We start from the raw sequence: 24,888 nt of genomic DNA, 5'->3' as shown, positions 1-24,888 counted from the left end.
GTTAGACTGAATAATCTAGATACTGACTTGTGACACACTCAAAAGAAGATTGCTTAAATTGGTGGTTCTCAACCAGAGGTACATGTACCCCAGGAGTACACAGAGGTCTTCTGGGGGTACATCAATTAATTCTGATATTTGCCCAGTTTTACAACAGGCTACATAAAAAACACTAGCGGAATCAGTGCAAACTAAAATGTCATACAATGACTTATTTATACTGCTCTACACACTAATACATTGAAATGCAAGTATAATATTTATATTCAATTCATTTATTTTATAATTATATGGCAAAAATGAGAATAGAAGCAGTTTTTCAGTAACAGTGTGCTGTGATGTGCATTTTTATGCCTGATTTTGTACGCAAGTCATTTTAAGTGAGGTGACATTCAAGACAAATCATACTCCTGAAAGGGGTACAGTCGTCTGGAAAGAGTTAGAATCACGGGCTTAAATAAATATGTGCAGATGTAGTGTATCCTTCTTGTTTGCCAATAGAAGTACCACATTTAGCGTAAAGGCTATATTTAGTTTCAAATAAATGTGCTGTAATGACTAGCCAGTGCCAATCAGCCCTATTTTAAAGCAACTAAATAAAAGGCACAAATGCAAAACCATTCAAATCAAATATTTAAAAATCCAGGTTTTCTGCTTGTGGATTTCAAATGAAGATTAAAGTCCGTTATTTCAATCACTTTGATTTAAATCAATCCACAAGTCTAGAGCGGTGATGCTAGGCTAGTGACCAAGATGGGCTTAGGGTAGTTTTGTCAACTGGGCTTGCGTGCTTAGAATTCGCAGGCTGCGCGGACTGACCCGTAGCAGCGCTGGGATTGGATGCAGAAGGAGCACACGGCTCTCACAGATACTGTTGTGTGTGATCGGCACCCACCTCGCTTCCCGCACCCTGGCTTTATGTACACGTAACTTTAGGAATATCAGTAGGAAAAAACGACACAGATAGAAGCCAGCAGAACCTGACCACACTGCTCGTGAGCAACAGTAAACAAAATGTCTCATGGGCCGCACATAGACCCCGATGGGCCGTATGCAGCTCATGGGTTGTGGGTTGCCCATCACTGGTCTAAAGTGTCTAGCACTGAGCAGAGAGATAAAACTGTGGTAAATAAAGGACCAAATGCTGATGACCTTACTCAAAGCTCTCAGAGAAGTTCAGCAGTGGGCTGGGGAGATTGCCTGTACACAAACTGAAAAAAAGACTTCAGCCGTGGCCAACAGCTGGGCAGCCTCACACCCACACAAAGCAAAGCCCATTGTTTTATTCCCTTCCTTATATTTTGTTAATCATTTTCTATTCTTATCACATGTCCTGAACAAAAACAACAAAAGAGCCTGCTGCATGCAGAACCTCTCCTTTGGATGAAGTGGATGTACAAGGATTTCCATACCAAAGCATTGATCATAATTTAAAAGGTTTTTCACATTTTCTATGAAGACATGTTGGCAAGTAAATCCACCCTGAGAAAAAGGCGCTTCTGCCTTGTTTTACTTGATTAATGATTTTTGTTGTTGCAAACTAAAGCAGAGTGACGCGCACTCAAAAGATTAAATAATTTTATTTTGCTTCTGAGCTGCTGGTCACTCCTCCACTTGGTCTATAATAATGGGAGATGGACCGGGCAGTGTAGCAGTTATGTGGAACAGGATTGTATGGAGAGTCTAATTAATTTTTGTTACATCAATGCTGTTGGTAGAAATGGGCAAAATATTGTAATCAAAACTTTTTTTGAGCAACACTCCCACGCCCAGATTTCGTGACACTGAGGTGTTTCGAGAATTCATACTGATTTTACCAAATTGTCTCAGCCAAATAAAACCTGAAAAACTTTAAACGTTTTGATTTTGATATTTTCTAAATGCAATGTTTTGATTTTTCAGTTAAAAAACATTTTAATTTACAACATTTTGCTTCAGGACTAAATATTAATTTAAAATTAAAATGATAATTTTTTCAACTTTTCAAATTAGCTGAACATTTTAAAAAGCTTCAATTTCAGACCTATCTGAAATTATTTTATTTTTTCCTTCATTGTTTTGTTATTGCCAGTGAACTGAAAAATCCATTATTTGCCTAGCTCTATTCACTGGGTTATTTGATTTGATATTGGAGTAACTGGTGAGTTTGTATATTAATATGTGTATTTTTAAAACTCTGCGAAGGGTGCCCAGAGTGCTGGATAGGTGCTTTTTAATAAAGAGTAGCAAACAGCTAAATTAATAAATACAAAGCCAAAATTTTCAGATATAACAAGATTCCCGACTGACACAAAACTTCTGTGGCGCACCAGGTGAAACTCACACTTGTGCAAAAAGCCAGCTCTGTGTTTCACTAAAAGTTCCATTCAGATCCTCAAAAGATGATTCAAATGGGATGTTAACGGCGCCTACGCCTTGTGCCGACCCTCTGCTCTGAGCCAAATTTCACACGGGCTGCTCTTCTGGGAGCATGGAGCCAGTCTTCCCACACACCTTGTCCAGGGGCACAGCATGGCTGTCAGTTACCCTGAGTATTAATAAAAAAAGCAGTCATGTTTATTAGGTGAGGAGTATCTTGTTAGTCTTTAAAGTGCTACACGACTGCTTTTTTTGTTTTACCAAGATCAGACTAACACGGCTACCTCTCTGTTACTGAGTATTAATGTGGCCCATTTGTGCAGCAGATGGGCTCCCCTATTACAGACAGTGCGCTCTGGTATGCTGTCCCCTTCCCCCCAAGCCTCTGTGTAAACTAAATAAGCCACACTGGCTCCTTAATGCAGCTCCCGGGTTTTCTGCTGCTCTGTTCCTTGTCACCTCTCTCAGCATTCAGAACATTGAGCTAATCAGAGCTACCTCAGTGACGATGACTGAGGATGAACAATCAAGGCCCTGAAGACCCCGTCCCCCAGACAACAGATGAAAGGCCAATACGACTGATTACTCGTTTACTTACTTTGCTTTTAGCGTCCAGGCCCAGGTTGGGGGTGCTTTGGAACTGGAAGCTGCTCAGAATCCTTGCCTTAGCATGGTCAGCGATGGCCCGGTTCTTAGCTCCTCCTCGCTTGACATTTTACCTGCCCTCCTCCTACTCCATGTTTCCTGTAACTGGCTTCACCATGAGGTCACCAGCCTTCAGTGAGGTTTGCCTGGAGACTGCAGTGCAAGCAGGCACTCCCACGAGAGCTGTCGTCTAGCTAGCATGACTAACAATATCAATGAAGAGGTGGCAGTGTAGGCAGTACAAGTCCTATGCCCGCGCATCTTCACTGCTCCTGCTAGTAGTGCTGGCTAGGTCAAACCAAACCGAGTGGGTATGTCCGCCTGAGCTGCAGTGACACTTCTGATTTCAATATAGACACACCCCGTGTAGGTGGGCAGGCATCCTCTTGTAGTTACTCCCACCACAGCAACCACCCAAGAAGGAATCCACAGCATCCCAATAAAGGATACACTGCCGTCTGATGAAAAAGGAGGAGGGAGAAAAATTATTCTCCTTGACCTCTGAGGGATGGACAAGAGGCAATGGGCTTTGACCGAAGCAAGGGAGGTTTAGGTTAGAAAAACTTAGGAAAAACTTCTTAACTGTCAGGGTGAGGAAGCTCTGGAATAAATTGCCTAGGGAGGTTGTGGAATCTCCATCATAGGAGATTTTATAGGAGCAGGTTAGACAGACAGCTGTCAGGGATGATCTGCTCGGTCCTGCTGTGAGGGCAGGGGACTGGACCCGATGACCCCTCAAGGTCCCTTCCAGCTCTAGAGTTCTGTGATTCTACAACAAAGACATACAGCTAGAGTCAGTGGAAGGGATTTGCAAACTTTTGGCTGCACCATCCATTTTGCAGGTGCTGGTGTCCTCTGCCATCTGTGTTCATGGCACCCCACTTTCAAATGGCGCAAAATTCTACCCAGTGGGCAGGACAGAAAATGCAGCTTTTAAAAAAAAAAAACTTGGCATGGTGCCATGGTGAAAAAATAAAACTTTTACTTGTCTTTTTTCCTCCTCCTTTGTGGCTTCATTAAAAGCCACATTTTTGACAAGTGAATTTTTTCCCCCTTTGGCTGCCCATGTTTTGCTGGCTAAACAGTTTTTATTCCTCAGCATGTTCATTGAGCACAACGAGAGCTGGCACGCACACGCACACACACACACACACACGAGTGAGCGATAGCAAACCCACCATAAATCCCGTCAGCCAGGAATGCTGCAGACAGCTAGCTTCAGGCACACATAAATATCAAGTGCAAATGAACCCTCATTTATTCAGGCCAACGCTGGTGTCTAACATTTATGAATTTGTGCCGGCAGTTAAAATCACGTCTAATTGACATTAGATGGCGGTATGGAGGGTGCGTTAGGAGAAAATGAATTTCAAAGCCACTCCCTTGGAATTCCGTGGGGTTGGCTGGCTTATTCTGAAGGAATAGGTAGGTACAGGAATAGGTAGATAACCTCAGAGTAAAAACCATCCCTGTGCAAAATGCCAGCAAAAGCAATTTAAACCCCAAAGGGAGAGCTGAAGTACCATCTAGACTGGCCTCGGACTTGCCTCTTCCAGCCCTACCTGACAGAGGGTAGGAAATTGACTAGTCAACTTGTCGACTGAGTATCCGATAAGCATTTGCTTATCTGATAGTTGACTAGTCCTTAACATCCTTAGTTCAAACGCTTCCTGAGACATTCCAGTAACACCCCCAGACTCTGGAACTCTCTGTTCACATTACTGATGGGCAAACCTCAAATAAACTGTCTTTTAGGTTCAGCAGAAAGAGGTATCCAATGCTCATATGAGCTATTGAAACATAACCATGACGAAAGTCTCATGAGCACAAATTCTGTTCCCAAATTCTGGGAACTTCCGCTTTCTTTGAGCTGGCTATAGAGTGAAAACAAATGTTCTCATTGTGTTTTGATCCTTCCACTTCTGTTTCTGACAGGAACCAGGAAATTCCGAGATGCAAGCGGAAATGAAAATAGGACCAAGTTAATCAAAAGCCGTTCTCAAGCCCACTAAAGGTTGGGTTCAGATTAGGATCAAATTACGATTCAATTCTGATTTTTTTTCAACTGCAAAGCACATATTATCATAGCACAGAGAGGGTCCAGCAGAAGGCAACCAAAATGATTAGGGGCTGGAGCACATGACTTATAAGGAGATGCCGAGGGATTTGGGCTTATTTAGTCTGCAGAAGAGAAGAGTGAGGGGGGATTTGATAGTAGCCTTCAACTTCCTGAAGGGAGGTTCCAAAGAGGATGGAGAGATGCTGATTCAGTGGTGGCAGAACAACGAGCAATGGTCTCACATTACAGTGGGGGAGGTCTAGGTTGGATAATAGGAAAAACTCTTTCACTAGGAGGGTGGTGAAGCACTGGGATGGGTTACCTAGGGAGGTGGTGGAATCTCCATCCTTAGAGGTGTTTAAGTCTCGGCTTGACAAAGCCCTGACTGGGTTGATTTAGTTGGGGTTGGTTCTGCTTTGGGCAGGGGACTGGACTCGATGACTCTTGAGGTCTCTTCAGCCCTAGGATTTTATGATTCTATGATTAAGGATGGTCCAGTTGTTAGGGCATTAGCCTAGGATTTTATGATATCCGTTTAGTCCTAATAGCTTACAGATATGAAATATCCATCGGCCACTGGTATTAAACAGGAGAATCAGATGTATCAGTCACAAGAAATATTAAAGCCTCTCTGGCTCACTTCATCCTCCTAACTGGGCTGGGAGTATCCGTTTGAGATTCTCGCAGTCAGTCATCTGGAAACCACCATAACCCTCCTCAGATGGGTCTAATAACCCCAAGCACTTGCCTGGACCAGCTGAGAGAGAAGGGAACTTTACCTTGACACCTACGAGGCTTTTGATCCCAGGTCCTTAGTTTTTCCCCTTACATTTTCTCCACCAGATAAACAATAACCCAGGACCAACTTTCTCTCTCTCAATGACTGCTTCACTTCCTTCCCGAGATACAAAGAATAGAGTACCTGGCTTATTAGACTACTCCCTTTGGCCTTACAGGGCCGGTAGCCCATTACGATCCCAATTTTACAGAGATCAAGACAGAGTGAAAAATGTTTGCCCAAAGTCAGTTATTCCGCAGCAAACTACACTGCTTTTCCATAAGAGGCTTCAATAGAAATGAAAACCTCAATCCACAGGATCAAATGTAAATCCCATACAACTCAATTTCCATAGAAGAGACCTTGAAAAGGATGGCCTCGTCAGGATTAAACAAAGACTGTAAATGGCTAGCTAACTACAAAAGCAGCTTCTCCTCTCTTGGTATTCACACCTCCAGATCAGCTGCTAGAAGTGGGCCTCATCCTCCCTGATTGAATTAACCTCGTTATCTCTAGCCTGATTCTGGCCTGCATATGTATACCTGCCTCTGGATATTTCCACTACATACATCTGACGAAGTGGGTCTTTGCCCACGAAAGCTTATGCTCCAATGCATCTTAGTCTGTAAGGGTGTGTCTAGACTACAGGGTTTTGTCGACAGAAGTGGACTTTTGTCGACAAAACTATACCTGCGTCTACACTGCCACTGAATTCTGTTGACATAACGTCCACAAAACTCAGCAGTTTTGCAACGGTGGTAAACCTCATTCTGCGAGGAATAACGCCTTTTGTCGACAGAGTTCTGTCAACGGTGTTATTGAATCTACACTGTCCTTTGCGTCGACACTGTCGTGTTGACAAAGAGGCTTGCTTTGTTGACAGAACTGGATGTAGTCTAGATGCTCTTTGTCGGCAGTATCTGTCGACAAAAGCCTGTAGTCTAGACGTACTCCCAGGTGCTACAGGACTCCTTGTCACTGTCTCCTCAGGATCTCCCCATCTGCCCTGCTGTATCCCCACTGTACCGTTTCATTCTTACGCTGTACACTTTTTGGGCTGGAACCACTTTTTTCGATTTCATAGAATGATAGAATCCTAGAATCCTAGGGCTGGAAGAGACCCTTAAACAGAGTTTAAAGAGAAGCTAGATAATTTCATGGAGGTTAGGTCCATAAAAGGCTATTAGCCAGGGGGATAGAAATGGTGTCCCTGGCCTCTATTTGTCAGAGGCTGGAGATGGATGGCATGAGACAAATTGCTTGATCATTGTCTTTGGTCCACCCCCTCTGGGGCACTTGACGCTGGCCACTGTCGGCAGACAGGATACTGGGCTAGGTGGACCTTTGGCCGTTCTTATGTTCTTATGACCCCCGGAGTCATCGAGTCCAACCCACTGTCCAAAAACAGGACCAACCCCAACTCACTCATCCCAGCCAGGGCTTTGTCAAGCCGGGACTTAAAAACCTCTAGAGATGGAGATTCCACCCCCTCCCGAGGTTTGCTTTTGTACAAGTCCTTGCACATAGAGATCCCAGTTTTACCCTGATGTCCTTGTCCAAAATTCCTCATCCCTCACTGTTGGCTGGTGGGTTTCCACTCCCCAAGCCAAAGGAGGCCGTATTCCAGTGGCGCTGAATGGTGTGTACCGTATATCATTTGTAAAGCACTTTAGGAAGAAAGGAGCCATGTAAATTATTATAAACACTTCTAGGCGGTTATCTTAATCCTCTTTAGCAGTCATTTAGCCACGCTGTACACATTAAGTTCTTTTAATCTTCAGTCCCTCCAGCCTCTTCATTGTTGTTCGCCAAGTTCCCTCCTATTTAATGGTGCATCTCTAGTACTGAGGTGCCCAGAATGGCAGGCAGCAGTCCACTGGGAGATACGGTCGTGTCTGCGCTGCACACAGAGAGGTTATGGCTTCCTGATTCCAAGGAACGATGCTATTTTGTATTTCAGCAAGCTACTCACACAATAAGGTGCCCCTCTGAATGAGTAACGCTTTCCACATCTGGCTGTGTATTACTGAGGAGTCTCTGGGGTCCCATCTGTACTCTATTATCTTCCCACAATTTTTCTCAACCTTCTACGTAATGTGACCCCATGTGACAATGGAGAAAAGTTTCAGGTCCTTCATCTCAATGAACCATAAAGAAAAGGCAGCGGGCTGTGGCAATGGAAGCTGGATCGTGAGCCTATGTTGGGAACTCATGTTCTGCCATGGTGGAGGAAATGGTTACAGCACATTAGTCTTGCAACACATTTCAAACATAGCAGCCTAGCTGGGCTGAGTCTGTGCTTTAGTTGTGTTCTCCGATAATGCTGGGGCCCTGGGCTTTTCTCAGGAGGAGAGAATTTTCTCTCCGCTCTCTGTGGGAGAAAAGATGGCTCCCTTTATCGGCACACAAGACAAAGGGACTTTTTCTAAATCATGTGTCGCTCTTTAAAAACACACCAGCTTTCTGGCTGGGTGCAGGACACAGCTGGTCCTGCACCCAGCTTGTTTGGAGCGATTACTCTGCTGTTATTGTGCTACTGTTTCAGAAATGATCTTCTCCCAGCTTATTCTTAAAGCATTTTACCTGATTGATGCTTTAATCTCTTTGCCTCAAGCATAAATCACTTTCCATACAAAGTCTTGCTAGAAAGCTTCCATTGACTCCAATTAAAGGGACACTCCCATAAAAGCATCAATGGCAGGTGAGTGAGGCAAAAGGAAAAAGAAATTTTACAGACCATGAAAACCTGAGATCCATCTCCCGGCCTTTGTAACTCCTCCATCTCATGGAGCGGGAAATGCCAAAGGATTTAAGGGGTTCCAAGTCAGTCTTATTTATCACAAAACCTTTCCCTCTGCTTTCTGTGTAACTCACTAATAATCTTTGGGAAGATCATGTCCATATCAGATGTGTGGTCAGCACAATCTTTTAGAAACAAGTAGTTCTTAGAAGATTGTTGCTTCTACAAAGGCCCTTTGTGAAAGAGCTGAGCCCAACTGGCAAACCAGACTCAATGCACCCTCCTTTGCCTGGATCAGGTCCCTGCAGGTTGTCTGTCTGCAGAACAGGACAAATCAGAACATCAGATCCAAAACCCCACAAGCATCAGGGAATTTCAAGTCCAAATCTCAGAGCTGGACCTCAGGCTCATCTTTCCAATGGTTGTCTCCAGGTCTGCACTACTGAGCAAGGTTGGCTTAAAGTACGCAACTCCAGCTACATTAAAAATGTAGTTGGAATCAATGTGCCTTAAACTGAGCTTTGGTGCCGTCCTCACAGTGGGAGGTCGAAGGGAGAAATGCTCCAATCAACTTCCCTTACCCCTCGAGAGGAGTATGAGTACCAGCGCCAATGGGGGTGCTCGCCGTGTTTGATTTAGCAGATCTTTACTAGACCCGCTAAATCGAACGCCAGAAGATTGACCACCGCAGCCATCGATCTTCCTGCAAGTGGAGACGGGACCTGAATCACCACCCAGGACCCAAACAGGCCAGAATGCTGGGTTTAGTGGCAAGCCTAAACTTGCTCTCTAGGGATTGGGTCCCACAGAACCAATGCTTGTCAGTTATTTCAACCATCCCAAAGCTGTGTTGGGGGTAAACCGCTCCAATTCCCCGGTGAAGTTAATGAGGGACTGGCTAAGTAGCTAGGATGAGAGAGAGAGGCTCGTCTGAGTGACCCTAACAATGATTTGCATGGGGGGAAAAACAACCTTTTTTCCACTGCCCCACGGCAGAGCACAGCAATAGCAATAGCTGTAGCAGAGAAATATGAACAACAACTGAGTGCTATTGATCCAAAGCCATCAAACAATCAATCACCTCATTTTTCAGGAGGAAGCTAATAACCTTCCAAGCAACCTCAATTTCCCCATAACGGCCTTGGGCCCCACACTACCCAGCAGCGTAATACACCGTCAGTGCCTAGGACAAACCCTGCCCCATGACTGCCCGTTTTAACAGCAGAAAGTGAGGGGGAACGCAAACAACCTGCCCAGCCGAAGTTAAAGCAAATTCTCGCCGGAGCGGGAGAGTGTCCACTCAAAGGCTGGGGAATCTGGACAGCAATGCTGGGGTCAGGGAGATGGCCATTTCACTAGCTCCTAGGCGGCTGGCGGCAGATGTCTCAGCTCTGTCTTCCTTTCTACCTCCCTGGAAGCTCACCTCAGGGTTGCACAGCTCCTTGCGTATAAAAGCAGACCCACAATGTGGCCAAGATGACAGATCTGCATCTGGGGACCGGCAAGTTCATGTGGGGACAGAACAGACCAAAGGGTGGGTCTCCTACCAGGACATGCTCCACCCTTTTAAAGTCCTAATCCACCCTCGCCTGCCCCAGTCCTGAAACCTTCACCTCCCTGGCAGAGTGCGCCAAGAGCAAAGCAAACACCTTCACAAACAACTGAGCCCTTGACTAGATCCACGGGAAGGGAAAAGGGGGAGGGGGGGGAGATTAGGTTCTGCAAGGGAAGAACCATCTTACTCTGCTTCTCTAAGTGCCGCAGAGATGATGGACCTGCGCCCTGAACGTGCTCCTCATTAACGAACCAGAGGGAATGTCCGGGCCACTCCTATTTTCCATGTTAGACTCACAATAAGGGGCCGACAGCCCAGAGACGATGCCTGAGTCTGGGCTCTGCCCCAGAGCTAGCTGTCAGCTAATGGACTGAGCCCAGGGCGATGAGTCAGCATGAACGTGGCTCTGCTATTAACTCATCTTGGACAACTCATTTTCCTGCTCTGTACTTCATTTCCCCTCCTCTGTCTCGTGAGGATCACGGCCCTTGCCCCTGCCCTTCGTAATGTACTTGCAGAGCTACGGATAGACATTGCAGTGTCTTTCTGGCTCCCTTCCACACTCTAGTCTCAGCCAGCGCAGGCAGCAAAGTCTACAGAGTAGCTGGTACACAGCTGGGTCGGCTGGAGCAGCTGGGTTTGATGGGCTGGGTGCTCTCTGTAGTGCAGTCTGGTAGCTGCATCACTGCACATCTGATATGTTGCCGTTACGTGTGTCTAAATGACACGTGGTGTAGCACTGGGGAAACTGAGACAAAAACTAAGCGATTACAAATCAACAAACCAGACTGCATGGGACAGATCTTCCCTTCTGTTTTGCCTTATCCACTACCACCCTTTAATCTGCTGCTACACAGGTAACTAGTAAATTACAGGAGTGGAACACGAGAAGGATAGAGGTGATGCAGCTGGCAGAGGGACAGGTAATAGGGCAATAGATAGATCTGGCTACTCTCTACTTAACTCTGCTATCATTGAATCCTGACGACTTCGTGACGCTTTGGCCAAGATTCTCAATGGTACTTTGTCACACACACACTATGACGCGTGAGCATTCCTGTTGAAGTCAAAGGGGTATTGGATACCATGGTGATAAGCAGATGCTTAAAGTTACACACACACTTAAGAACCTTGGGGTGTGCGATCCCTTGGTAACAGGAAGCTCATGGATCGAATGGCTGGAAAAGAAAACAACCCTCCACTGTCAAATGGCCCATGGTTGCGTTCCTGCTCCCCCAGGAATGGCAGCCTCACAGCCTAAGAAACATTGTCCTAGGTGCGGCAAATACCCGGTGTTCCTGAGGTGGATCCTGCACTTCCCCTTGTTGACGCAGGTCAGGGTCCTGCCCTCTGCCCCACTCTTGGTGTTGTGTGGGGGCAGTTGTTACCTGGGTGGTGTTCTGTTAGACGATAATAGAGGTTTGGCTGCGTGTGTGTGTTTCTTCAGCGTGCCCCCTGATACTGCACAGATAGCTGGAGAGCCAGACCGCAAGTGAACCTCCCCCTGGCTACAAAAACCAGATACGGGATGAAGGCACTTGGTCAGGTTTTTACGGGAACACTAACACACGCTTGCCCGTTGCAATGTACGCAGCTCGGTCACTGCTGGGACACGGCACACTGCCCCGTGGTGGCCAAAGACAGACCTTCCGGGATACATCCTTCTACACAGACAGAAAGAAGTTACGCATCACTCCTGATGTGTCTGGGTACCACGCATTCACTTATTCAAGTTGGCTGGGTCAAAACATTCCTGTCATCCTCTTCCCCTGCGGCCGGGTCAGCATGTTCCTGCTGCCTATGGGGAGTGTTTGCATAGCTTGTGCCTATTACCTCTTAGGTATTTGTGTTTCTGCAGGATTGGACCTGTTCTTGCCAGATGCTGGGAGCAGGGCCTGCCTCGGGCTCACAACCGGGCTTTGCTTTATATTAGCAAGTTTTGACCATTACTTCTGTCCACCCCTTAGGCCTCATACCAGGCCTGTGATACAAGGGCTAAGTTTCAGACCCTCTTCTTACCACAATGTGTGCTCTGCTCGTGCCCTGAAGGGAGAGAGAGGGGAGCAGGGAAGGGATCTGGGTCTGAAGCACAGCCCTCTCAACCGCTGTGGCCTTCTTGCCCTCTTCCCCCTCTGAGTAGGGTTACCCTCAGTCCTGGATGCTGGGGGAGCTTCCCTGCTCCACTGAGGCAAGGACTGCCTTCTTCCAGTTCTCTGGTCTATCAAATCTCAGCCACACCTCCAAACTCCAGTCCTCGCTCCTTTCTCACACCACAGAGTCTGCCTGAGTGTGTGTGTGTGGTGGGGGAGGTTATTAGGTTCTTGACAGAGCCCCAATTAACTACAGGCTTCAATTAGCCTGTAGGAGCCTTCTCTAGTCTACAGGGAATCATACCTTAATTAGCCGAAGGCTTATAAATCTCCCCTCTAGCACGCTCCTGCACACAGGTGATCCACAGGGCCTTCCACTTGGAGGAGCAGGGAAATCAACCCGACAGTCAAGGCTTTGCCAGGGATAAGCAGCTGAGGCTTTTTGCTCCACAGGCAAGCTCTACAGCATCCAAATCATACTTATGCAGCCAACCCTCGCTGCCCCAGATCAATGGATTGATTTCCAATTAGGTTAATGGATGTTGAAAAATGGTACTGTAATAACTTCAAAGCCCTCGAATCAATTCTCCCCCACACACACAGCCAGCTCTGCTCCATGCAGGCTAGACAACAGGCAGGCTGGAAGAAGATGATCTAATATGCCATTTATTGATCCATCAGGAAAAACCAGGAATCTAATGGGGTTTTTGCATGGCTGCTGATTGCGAAGGGTCAGTGAATGAGTCTACGGGGACTGGCTGGGTAATGAAATAGGCAGAGTGGAGGGGAGAAGCACAGCTGAGAAGTGAGGCCTTTCCACCATCTCTCGGCTGCTGGCTTCTGCGGCCAGTCTAACCAGGTCGGTGCTTGTTGGGAAATGGAAGAATTGTGCAATGAAGAGAGAAGGGAACAAGTGAGAGGTGTTGGCTTCAAATGAAGCAGGTTTTGCCTTGCTGTTTGCTGCTAGCCATGTGCTCATAGAACTATCCAGAGGGAAGGACGGAAGGGAAGGGGTCCCATCGCCCATGATGGGCATCACTAGAGTTCTCGTAGGTCATTGGCAGTGCCCATGCCAATAATGCCCACAAGTGCAAGGGCTGACTCTTTCCCTTATGCGTAAACTCCTTTCCACGGTAAGCATGAAAGCACCCAGCCCCTGGTAATGAAGGGGGCTGCAGACTTCAGGAGTGGTTATAAGGCAAAGGGTATGTCTACACTAGCCCCCTAGTTCGAACTAGAGTGGCTAATGTAAGCATTCGAACTTGCAGATGAAGCCCGGGATTTAAATATCCCGGGCTTCATTTGCATGTTCCCGGGTGGGCGCCATTTTTAAATCCCCTTACTTCGAACTGACTGCCCGCGGCTACATGCGGCAGTCAGAAGTTAATCCGAACTAAATCCTTAGTTTGGATTAACTGTTACACCTCCTTGCAGGAGGAGTAACAGTTAATCCGAACTAAGTCCTTAGTTCGGATTAACTTCTGACTGCTGCGTATAGCCGCGGGCAGTCAGTTCGAACTAAGGGGATTTAAAAATGGCGCCCGCCCGGGAACATGCAAATGAAGCCCGGGATATTTAAATCCCGGGCTTCATTTGCAAGTTCGAATGCTTACATTAGCCACTCTAGTTCAAACTAGAGGGCTAGTGTAGACATACCCAAAGAGCTTTTGGCCTCCCGCTTGACAGTACTACTCAAGGCTCCTATGAATGCCTCCCCGCCCTGAGGCGTGCTACTGCATTGGCTATTATCACACAACCCCCCGATTTCTAGCCAAAACGTCTGCCCCTAGCTTAGGGAGAGCGTTCGACAGTGAGCATTCGCTGCTCCCTTGCCTCTAGGGCTGTTGTTTTCACTGCACAACAGGACTGAAAAACAGCTGGAAAGTATTCCCAGATCTGAACTCGAGGGCGGTGGTTTTCAAACGACGGGTCGCAACCCGGTGCTGGGTCATGGTGGTCAGTGGGGGGCTATGGCAGCTACCTGCCTGTCTTGACACCACAGACTGTGTGGTGTCCCAGAAGCAGACGGTCCGTCTCCTAGGTGTGTGGGGGGCATGCACAAGGCTCCCCACACTGCCCCTGCCCTGAGCACTAGGCTGCACTCCCATTGGCTGGAACCTGTTGCTGGCTGCCTCTGGGCACAGCATTGTCTGTGGTGCCCAGAGAGGCAGGAAGCTGCCTTGGCCCCCTCTGCTGCATCACTGCCTGGGAGCCACTCGAGGTAAGACCCTCCTGCCCCGCATCCCGCACCCCGCCCTGCGCTCCCCGCCCACCAACGCTGAAGCTCTCATCCTCAGCCTCAGACCTTCAGAGCCCACTGTACATTGGGTGGTGGGTATCAACAATTTTCTTCAACTGGGTCATGAGAAAAAAAGTGTGAAAACCACTACTGTAGTGTACACCCACCTCACACCGGTGTAAATGACTAAATAAAGTGCAAGCCAATGAAAAGTCAGAACCAAAAGACCAACCTCATCCTGGGTGCAGCTCTGCCAGAGCTCATGGAGATATAGCAGATAAGGAAGTGGCTGATTACTGTGTGTAAAGTTAACCCAAGAATAACCCAACTCAGCATGACATTTGGGACCAGCATCTAGCTATGATCCTTTACACATTCCCAGCACTCCGTGTGAACCTCGACTGTAGGGAAAGCCCTTAGATATAAGTGAAAACTGTTAAGGAATCACTGATTGCACCTGATTAAATACATTCTATAAGAAATAGCGAGGATGGACTTCACACTTGGGGTTCCCACTATGGGACAAATCCATTGGTGTGAAATTGCATCGGTGCATTTCAACATAACCTGATGACATTTTGGCATGGCACTGTCGTATGGGATCGCAAGTCACTACCTTGGTATGCACACATGAGGCCTGCTGCCTCAAAATACCATCTCTTTGGAGTGCGATGATGATTTGTGGGACCCATCCAGGATTATAAGGCATCAAGAAACGTCCTACAAAGCACAATGCAGGACAATGTAGCACTTTAAAGACTAACAAGATGGTTTATTAGATGATGAGCTTTCGTGGGCCAGACCCACTTCCTTGATCTGAGGAAGTGGGTCTGGCCCACGAAAGCTCATCATCTAATAAACCATCTTGTTAGTCTTTAAAGTGCTACATTGTCCTGCATTTTGCTTCAACTACCCAAGACTAACACGGCTACATTTCTATCACTATTCTACAAAGCACAGTTCTCCCGCACCTTTGGAAAACTGGGACAATGCCCCCCAAAAAAGCCTGGGCTGAGGGTTACTGGTGAGAAAACATCAACCAGCTGCATTGTTTTGCAGTTCAAACCAGAATTCTCTCCTGTCCCTGTAAGATTGAACCACTGGCACGTTCCTCCACACTTTGCTCTGCACACACAGAATGCGAAGCCGGTCCCCGCTGTGGAATAGAAAATTGCAATTCACACATCGCCCGGAGAGCTTGTCATGGGCATGGCCTGTTCTACTCACGTTGTACAGGATGTCCGTCCAGCCCTCCATGGTGATGCACTGGAAGACAGTTAGCACCGCAAACAGGATATTGTCAAAGTTGGTGATTCCATAGTTGGGGCCTGGCCAGTATTTCCTGCATGTGGTTCCATTCTCACATTGCCTGGCAGGTGGATCCTCTCCGCAAGGAAAATCTCCGATCTCCTCACCTATGGAGACAAGCAAAGAGGGGACACGGTTATTGATCAAAGGCTCCCAAACATGCTGGTTTCACTGAGCCCCAAATGGGCTGCCTCCCGGACACGCAGGGTCTGATTCTCATTTACACTACGGTGCCTTTTTGCTACTTTGGAACCTTAAAGTGGGTCCAGCCACAAAAGCCCCCTGACATTGCCAGGGGCGTGATAGGGGCTTTAATCAATGTAAATCAGATGCTGGGTCCAAACTTAGCACTCGCAGCAGTGTGAGGGCGATGTTCCGGGCCCTGACTGAGCAATATCATTAACATTAGCATTAACAGCCAGAGGTTCGTTCCAAAAAACTGCAGCATCCCATCTATGCCCTGGAACCAGTGCAAGCAGGAAATCTAGCACTAGGCCAAGAGATGCCAGGGATTTAAAGCAGAGTGAATACTGTGATGCAGTGACATGCTATGATGTACGGAAGAGTACTGAGTATTAGCATTCCTCCTGCTGTATCACAGTGAGGAGGGGCAGACGCAAAGGATATGTCTAGACTACATGGCTCCGTCGGCGGAGCCATGTAAACTAGTTTACCCGGCACAGTCAAAGAAGCGGAGATTTAAATAATCCCTGCTTCATTAAAATAAACATAGCCGCCGTGCTGTGCCGAAGATCAGCTGACCCGGCACAGCACGGCAGTCTAGATACGGATCTGTCGTCTGGGGAAGCCTTTGCCGACCGATCCTGTAAACCTCGTTTAATCTAGACATACCCAAAGAGACTATGTGCCAGGCACAGCATCCCGCGTCTCTTGGCTTTACAAATGGGGGCTTGTTTTCATTCTTTCAGTGGTCCAGTGCCGCTGGGGTACAGTCTGGGTATGCTTCAAGCTGGAGATCTATTTCCAACTTGAGTAGACAAACCCACACTAGGGGCACGTCTAGACTGCCCGTGGCTTTCGAAAGAAGCTATGCAAATTCAACGCATATCTTCCGTTTTTGGAAGAGTTTTTTCAGACAAAAAAGCAGTCTAGACGCGGTTCTTTCGGGCAAAAAACCCTTTTTCGAAAGAACCCTTCTTCCTAAAAAAATGAGGTGTACAGGGTTCTTTTGAAAAAGGGTGGGTTGTTTCAAAAGAACCGCACCTAGACTGCTTTTTTTTTTCCTGAAAAAACTCTTCCGAAAATGGGATTGGAAGAAGATATGCAAATTAGCACCAAATGTGCATATCTTCTTTCAAAAGCCACGGGCAGTCTAGACGTGCCTCTAGTGTGAATTTGTCTACTCAAGTTGGAAATAGATCTCCAGCTTGAAGTGTACCCAGACAGTACCCTAGTGGCACTGGGACCACTAAATGAGAGTGAAACCAAGCCCCCACTTGTAAAGCCAAGAGACCCGGGTTGCTGGCAGGCAGGCTAGAACCTGGCCCCTTTGGGGCTAAAGCCAAGTGGCCCTTAGCTACGGCTGTGCACAAGATTTCACTCTCCATTGCAGTGGTCTCAGTTCCTGTGAGTTACACTACCCATAGGTACGAGGCAGGCCTAAGGCCAGTGGTGAAGGCTCAAGATGCCTCTGACCAGCTCTAACTTGTCTCTGGAGCAAGGGCATAACAATTCCTCCCTGGTCCATTTTGGGGAATGCAGAGGACGAGGCTGACGCGTCCTTGCCAATGCTACTTCTCCCCTTGAAACAGATTTTCATGTCCAAATGCCAAACATGTTACAGATTGTAAGTCTTTGCAGACAGGAATGGTCACTGTGCTACATGTTTGTACAGCACCTAGCGCAGTGGGGCCTGGCCTCCAGGCATGCCCACAATACGAACAACTAGTAATAGCGGCTCTGCTTGTCCTATACAATCACTGCAATATCGTCAGTGTTGAATTCACTTGCAAAGCTGCCCTGAGTATGAAACATCCTCTGCTCTATGGAGAGCATCCTCCAGCCCCACTGAAGGCAAAGGGAAAGATATCTACCACTTGCGAACACTTCAGAGGAGGTGTGGCAAAGGTGAGCTAGGCCCTCCGAGGCAAGACCAGAAACATCCCCTCAATGCTGCGGCTAAGCCAGGAAGATTGCTCCCCCATCACTCTGGCTCCGAGCAAGGTCAGAAACGCCTATTTGTTGTCGGTGCCGGCTCGAGCCATTCCTGCGCCCCAGGCAGCGGGCGCGTGACATATGTGCGGCTCCGCCCCCGGGCGCACAGCGCATGTGCGGCCCCGCCCCCCAGCATGCTGCGCACCTTCCAACTGCCATCAGGTGCCCCCCATAGGTTGGTGCCCCGGGCAGCTGCCCAGCTAGCCCCCCGCTTAATCCGGCTCTGTTTGTTGTCATGACTGAGCCAACATTGGTCACTTGCCAAATAGACACACAGCGCCCCTCCTCACCCACCAACAACTGAAGTCACTTGATATCCAGAGCCCTCTTGGTTTCCATGTTCGCTGCAGCTTTCCGGAGCAGTTATCACACTAAGGCCCAGTTACACTGCTCCGGGGGAGGCAGCGGAAAAGGCTCGGTGAGGCAGGGGCAATGAGAATCGGGCCTGACTAAAGTAAATTCACCAAAGGAGGGAATAATAAATATCAACGATTAGTATTATTCTATGGAAAGAGCCCTTCAGAGGAAAAACAAATCCGGCGGTGGCCTGGCTCTTGGGTATCTCACAATACGTGTGTGCAAGCAGCCTTTTCCCATCTTAAGACTCAGTTTTGCGGTCAGGATCCCATGTGGGTCACTATGGCTCTTGTAATGAATGCTGAAGGGTTTACTGAAGCGAGGCAACAAGAAGAAAATAGTCTTTGAAGACAATTCTCCAGGGGCCAGGCCTGCTTTCTGACATTTGGCCTTTTGTTGCAAGGTGAAGGCTACAAACATCCATTACTACATGTATTGATTACCTTATGAGCAGGAGACATGACAAGCAAATAGGGTCTTCTAAACTCCATTGCCAGGAGAGAGATCAGGAGAGGGACTTGGTATTAGCTACTTCACTTATTAGATTTTTAAAAGGATGCAAAGTGATGCAGCCAAATTATCATCATTTGTATCCCAGTAGTGGCTATCGACTGCAACTGAAATTAGGGCCCCCTTGTGGCTATGTCTACACTGCAATCTGCGAACTGCAATTTGCGTACCTTTTTCCGCTTTTGTTTTTCAGAAGAGGCTTTTCTGACATTTGCTCAGGTACACAGGGTCAAATGTTGGAAAAACCTCCTCTTTCAGAAGATCCCTTATTCTTCATAAAACGAGGAATACAGGGCTTCCAAAAGAACGTGCCCGCTTTTTTGGAAACTGTTCTGAAAAAGCAGACGCATTCCCTGGACGTGGCAGAGTTTTTCTGGTATCGGTATCCCGAAAAACTCTGATTTAGACATAGCCTGTGCCAGGTGCTATCCATGCATAGTCTACAATAAGGCTCTATTAGCAATTAAATATGATTGTTTCAGAAAAGCTGAAATGTCCAGTTTTGACCTTTGTGAGGAAATTTCTTTTCTTTTCCTGACTGAAACAATTTGGCAAAATCCATTTAAATTCTCAGATTGTTTCAGTCAAATGCAATCCGCATTTTTTGGTGAAAAAATGGATTACAAGAAATATTTTCACTCAGCTCTAGTCTAGAGTCCCTAGAATACCAACTACCTCAGCTTTTTAAATCTACTATGTTTTTAAATGCAAGTCTGCACATGCCATAACAGTTTGTTCCAGGATACAACTACATCACAAAAGTTTGTGTCACAACAATCAGTTGGGTCGCATCTAGACTAGTCATACATGAACATTTTACCAACTCAAATTAACCATCAATTAGCAAGTTTTAAAAATCCCTCTAGTCAATACACACTCAAAGGGAGATACCTGATATCAGTTATACAAGTGTAAATCCAGGATAATACAATTGATTTCAGTGGGATTACTCTGGATTTTTACACTGGTGTAACAGAGCAGAACTGGCCCATAATCTCTAGAACCTATTTCAAAGGGCTAAATAGGTGTCCAAAGGAAAATTCATCAACGGGTGATTCCTTCCCGTCTCAAGATGATTCCATGGTAATGACTTCTGCAATTTGGTAAGCAGGAATAGTCAATGAGAATGTGTGCCAATGGCTGTGGATAAAAAAATTCTTGGTGTCAGCAAAACAGAAGCACACGGAAGTTTACAGAACGGAAAATCTCTCATATATTCACAGAAAATCTCATAACAACATGTGGGGTTTTTGTAGATTTTTGCCTGGTATTTACCAAAACCAAGTGTCTTTTTCACAAGCTCAGAAGCACCTGCTATGCCATAGATAAAAAGTGGTGCTATAAACTTTCCTCGATGTTTGAGGAAAACCCCACAGTCATAACTATGCCTTTGAATTTAAGCCACCCAGTGCTGTAGGGTTACTAACGCTGGGTGGATGCGACCCACGACATTTGCATTCATATCCCACACGCTCGCCTGGAACGTCTTTCTGAATTACTGCTCTTTCATTCTTGGTTTACATAAGTATCCCGTGGGACTGTTTCATTTGGGGACTGAGAACAAAACCTGAATCCCCCTAGCTCCCCAGGTCTCTGGGCCTCCTCCTGTTGCAGGAACGCAATTCCTTGGGGAGGCTCATCTTTCCACCCCGAGGTCGATGCAAATGGACCGGCGTTGTTAATGGACCTCTTCTGAGATTAGGCATTGAGGTTTAAAAGGCTGGGTTGATTAGATTAGCAGGATGCTTGACTTTCCCTGCACACCAGGGATTCCACATCCAGGAAAGCTCGCCCGCTGCCTTTTCAGTAATGCCCTTGCTCTGTTTCCGATTGGAGGGAGGGAGCGGAGAGGGGAGAAGAGGGAAGTGGGCTGAATCCATTTCTGCCATTCATTTGTAGAGGGACATATTAACCATGGAGCAGAGAGCAGCGTGGCGCCCTGGAACACAGACTCCTTCCTATGTGGGCACGGTGCAGGCTTTGAGGAGCAGGGCCTACTTCCCGCTTGTCGAGAAGCCAGATGCCGTGGAAGATGGTACCCACAAGCTTCTGGCTGGGCGCCCGCTTTCAGACTGGAACACTCTTCCAAGAGCGGTGCTAAGCTGAGCGTGTCACCGCACATGCCAGAAACAGCACTCGGCCTTCTTCTTGGCCCAGAATTATGTCAGTCCTATCGTGATTGTGATATCGTGCCCCAAGATGGATGCCCAGGGGTCACGACGGGCACTGGGGCTTTTTGAAAGAAGCTACAAACATTAAAAGGGGGGAAAATCCAGCAACTACCTAACACTTGCCCTCCTTCGCCCCACCTGCCCAACTCCCGATTACAGTAAGGAAAAGGCTAAGAATTTTCAAAGGGGGTCTCCACCCATTTAGCAAGTGTCAAGGGCGCACAGAAGAGTATTATGTGACACTTAGGTCAACACCTGAGCACTTGAACCTTCTGTTCCCTGGATTCCCTGGTTCTCATCTCTCTCCCATCCTCAGTCTATGGCAAACCATCACCATTACAGCCATCTTCTTCACTCAGGGCTCTCTCCTCCTCACACTCATGCCAGGGCAGTCTTCCAGTCACTGACCCACCAGTGAGGAGGTGTTACTGGTCTCCCTCTCTGCCATTCCACCTCGGACACGAGCTGGTCCAGCGCCCACTTCGTTGGCTCTTGAGCAGCTCATGATTTTAGCTCTGGAGGGTCCAAGACAAGTGCTGTCTCCCTATCACCTCTCATTCAAGATCATCCTCCTCACCCAGCAGGGCCTAACAGCCTCACTCGCCTGCCTCTCTGCTCTCATGTCCCTGCCATCTTCTCCATCTCACCTACGCACTTCGCTTCCTTCCTCTCTCCACACTGCATCCCTCCATCACCATGGAGACCTGGGGCCAGATTGTCCGCTGCCCTGCACCTCGTGCTGCCACCTGCATACCAGTCATTCCTAGGCTGGTGCCGGAACTCGTCTCCCTCCTTTTACACTGGCATAAAGGACTTTGGGGAATGGAGAAACAGGTCCCGGAAGCCCCCTCCCCATTTCTATCCTGTGAGCTGCAGGATGAGCTCGGACAAGCCCTTCCCTTCTCGGCACCTCTCTTTCCCCCGCTATAAAGCAATAAAATAGGAACAATCCTGCCTGTTATCTGGCACTTCTCATCAGATCTCAAAGCACCTTTCCCTGGAAGGTCAGGTTCATGGCTCCCATTTTACAGATGGGGATCCCACTACAGAGAGAAGTGACTTGCCTGGGGTCACGTCGTCAGACTCTGACAGAGCAGGGAATAGAAGCCATGCCCCAAGCCCAGTCCAGTGCTCTGTCCATTAGGGAACACAGTCTCCCATGCTGCTGCTCAGTGGCTGTGTGTGTGTGTTGAATGGAAATTATTTCTGCACCCAGAGTAGAGCTGAAGGCCCCATGTCATTCAATGGCCAGGCAGCTTTTTAAACCTGTTTAAATGCATGGGGCTCCATACTGTAGCAGAGTTTTTACAGAATTGCTAAAGGCCCCTCACAGCATTGGACAGGACACTCAGTTTGCATAAACCTAAACAAATAAATGCAAATGATGGTTAATGGTAATCACTGAAGAGGTCTGATTTTTAATTTTTTTTTTTTTTTTTGGTAGATGGCAGGCTCTCGGGGGTAGGAGCTCTTTCCTTGTGTGATTCCACACCACACCCCCTTACACAACTGGGCACCACGTCAATGGCCAGATTAAAAGCTAACGGGAGGCAGAAGGGAAGACCGCTTGCTCCCCTTTTTAAAGTTAAATTGCATCTCAAGCAGCTATTCTGAGGTTGCAGCCAGTCCTCAGTGAAAGGTCTCTGGGTATGCCGGCCTTACTCCTCTATTTTCTGGGGTTTGTAACACAGCTGTGAGCAAAGACATGTCATTTTCACTGCAGAGGCCAATTTCCCGGTTGCCACATCCCTTATGGCAACCGCCAAATTGTAGCCCTCTCCTTTATCAGGTCTTTTATTAACCCGCTGGCACGGCGTCCGCTGTGTCCCACCCCGGGTGCAGGATCGCGCCGCGCGAGGGCAGGGTTGCCCTGGGGGATTATGGTGTCAGTGCAGCAGACCAGAGGTGTCAGCGTGTAGCGTTGCAGAGCTCTGGCTGTGCCCGGGGATGGTCCTGCACTCCAGGCGGACAGTGTTAGCCTCAGAGGCTCGCTGGGACCCTCCACAAGGCCTCTCTCTTTTGACTGTGGCAGGAGCCACAGCCTGTGCCGTACTCATCCCAGGCTAGTTCATAGTTTGGGGATAAAAGCCCCTCTGGAGTCCTGGTCTCCCTTCTCCGGGGCAGACTGTGGTGGCGTGGGGAGGTTGGGGAGAACCTGGGCCGGCCCACTACTCCAGATTCCAGCCCAGGGACCCTAAAGTAGCAGCAACAGGCAGAGTTACTGCCACTCCCAATCTGGCAGCTTTTCCCTGGGCCTCTTCCCCTAACGATCCCTCCCAGGACCTGCTCGTCAGTCCTCAGCTCACACACATCTCACTGCACTTCCTCCTTCCAGCCCTTCGCTCTTTTCCTTCTTCCCGCCTTCCCTGGGGGAAACCTTTGAAAGCAGCTCTATAGGCCTTAACGGGCTGCAGGTGTCTGATTAGCCTGTAGCGTCCAGCAAGCTCTAATTGGCCCCAGGTGCCTGCTTGATTATGCTACCCAGGGAAGAGAAAACTGTTTACCCAGGCCCCAGCATGTCTTCCCTCCATTAGCATGCAGCAGCCAATGGGTCTGGGTCTGTCACAGTAGACACAATTCACCGCGCTTGATGGGAGCCCTCCGCCGGGACATGGGGTAACGGTGCAGACTGTACTCACTAGAATACAACACCCAAAGGGCCCAGCCACATCACCCTTACAAGATACTGGTGCTTAAACATTCCCTGCCACACTCCAGCAGCCTGCACCACACGCTTCCCAAATCCCAAGCAACTGCTGCCCTGCCACCTGCTTTTCACACCCCTCATTTTCCTCCTTGCCCCACAAGGAAGGCCGTGGGCACGCCATAGATTCGTCTTGCCTCTCATCTGCCACAGTCTCCTCCCTGAGTCTTCTCAGAGTCTTCTCAGCTTCAGTCTGCCCACACTCCACCCCCTCCCTTGTCTCTTCCTCAGCCGAACCGTTCCTCTGACTGGACCTCTCTGACCGATTTGTCCATCTGTCCCTGTCCCTCCTCGTTCCACAGGGACTTCACCCATCACATCAATGGCCAGTCAAACCTCACTGGCTCCACATTCCTCTTCCACACCAATGCTGCACTGTCCTTCCTGCTCACCTTCATGGTCACACGGTTGACCTGCCCTGCTCAAAGCTCCATCCAGCTCCCACTTCCCTCTCTGTGAAGTCTTTTACCTCCATGTCCTCTGTTCTCTCCCAGCATTTTCATGCCTCTCTCTGACTTCTTTGCCATTCCCCATCTGTCCCCACCCATTCTTCAGGTAGTGGTCCTGTCTCTTACAACAGCTCTGTTCTAGGGGCACCACAAACAGCCACTCCTCACAACCCCAGACTCCTTGATACCAAAAGTCTCTGCATCCAGTTAGTGCCGTGCGACCTGGCAGCCAGTGACAACACAAAAGCGATACACAAACTGATGGCCTGAGCTGGCTCTGCTGTGTAAGTGAGTGAATGAGTGGTGAGTAAAGCCATCTAAGCCAGTGGAGCTACATGCTGTAAAGGAGAGGAGACCCTATCTGGTTGCCACAGCGCACATGAGCGCCCACGGGTTCTGCAGCGTTGACAGCAGGTGGGCAGGAGGGAGAGAAGGAATGGAAGGGAAAAGGGAAACCGAGCAGGAGGCACAGAGGGGCGTGCTGTAGAAGGCTGTGGTTTAATTAGCTAGTGGAAAACACTGAGAGGAAAATAAGAATAGAAAAGTAACTTGAATGGAAAGGAGGAATGAAAGAAACCTGAATGAGGCAAAAACTGGAAATTGCATTTATGATTGTGAAATGTTGCACACAAACTAGCCTGGAATAAACAGAAACAGGATCAGTGCACGGCAATTTAGGGCAGGAAGTGAAGAGGACCAGGCCAATGAAGCTGCACAGACTTATACCATCAGAAAATTGGGCTCACTACA

At 48.0% G+C, this 24,888-nt stretch overlaps 1 protein-coding gene across 8 annotated transcripts in view; it reads right to left on the bottom strand.

Moving 5' to 3' along the window:
* The window catches only part of CACNA1B (calcium voltage-gated channel subunit alpha1 B), a 452,780-nt gene that overhangs the window by 271,398 nt on the left and 156,494 nt on the right, over window positions 1–24,888 (bottom strand). For all 8 annotated transcript variants that reach the window (XM_075906063.1, XM_075906064.1, XM_075906065.1 and 5 more), the window contains exon 6: window positions 15,692–15,879. In XM_075906063.1, coding sequence (XP_075762178.1) covers window positions 15,692–15,879 — 188 coding nt within the window. The remainder of the gene's footprint in view (window positions 1–15,691; window positions 15,880–24,888) is intronic.

Source organism: Pelodiscus sinensis, chromosome 22 (genome assembly GCF_049634645.1).
Source record: "Pelodiscus sinensis isolate JC-2024 chromosome 22, ASM4963464v1, whole genome shotgun sequence".
Lineage (NCBI taxonomy): Eukaryota > Metazoa > Chordata > Testudines > Trionychidae > Pelodiscus > Pelodiscus sinensis.
The sequence above is the reverse complement of the archived record's forward strand: the minus strand, read 5'-3'. Positions and strand labels throughout refer to the sequence as shown.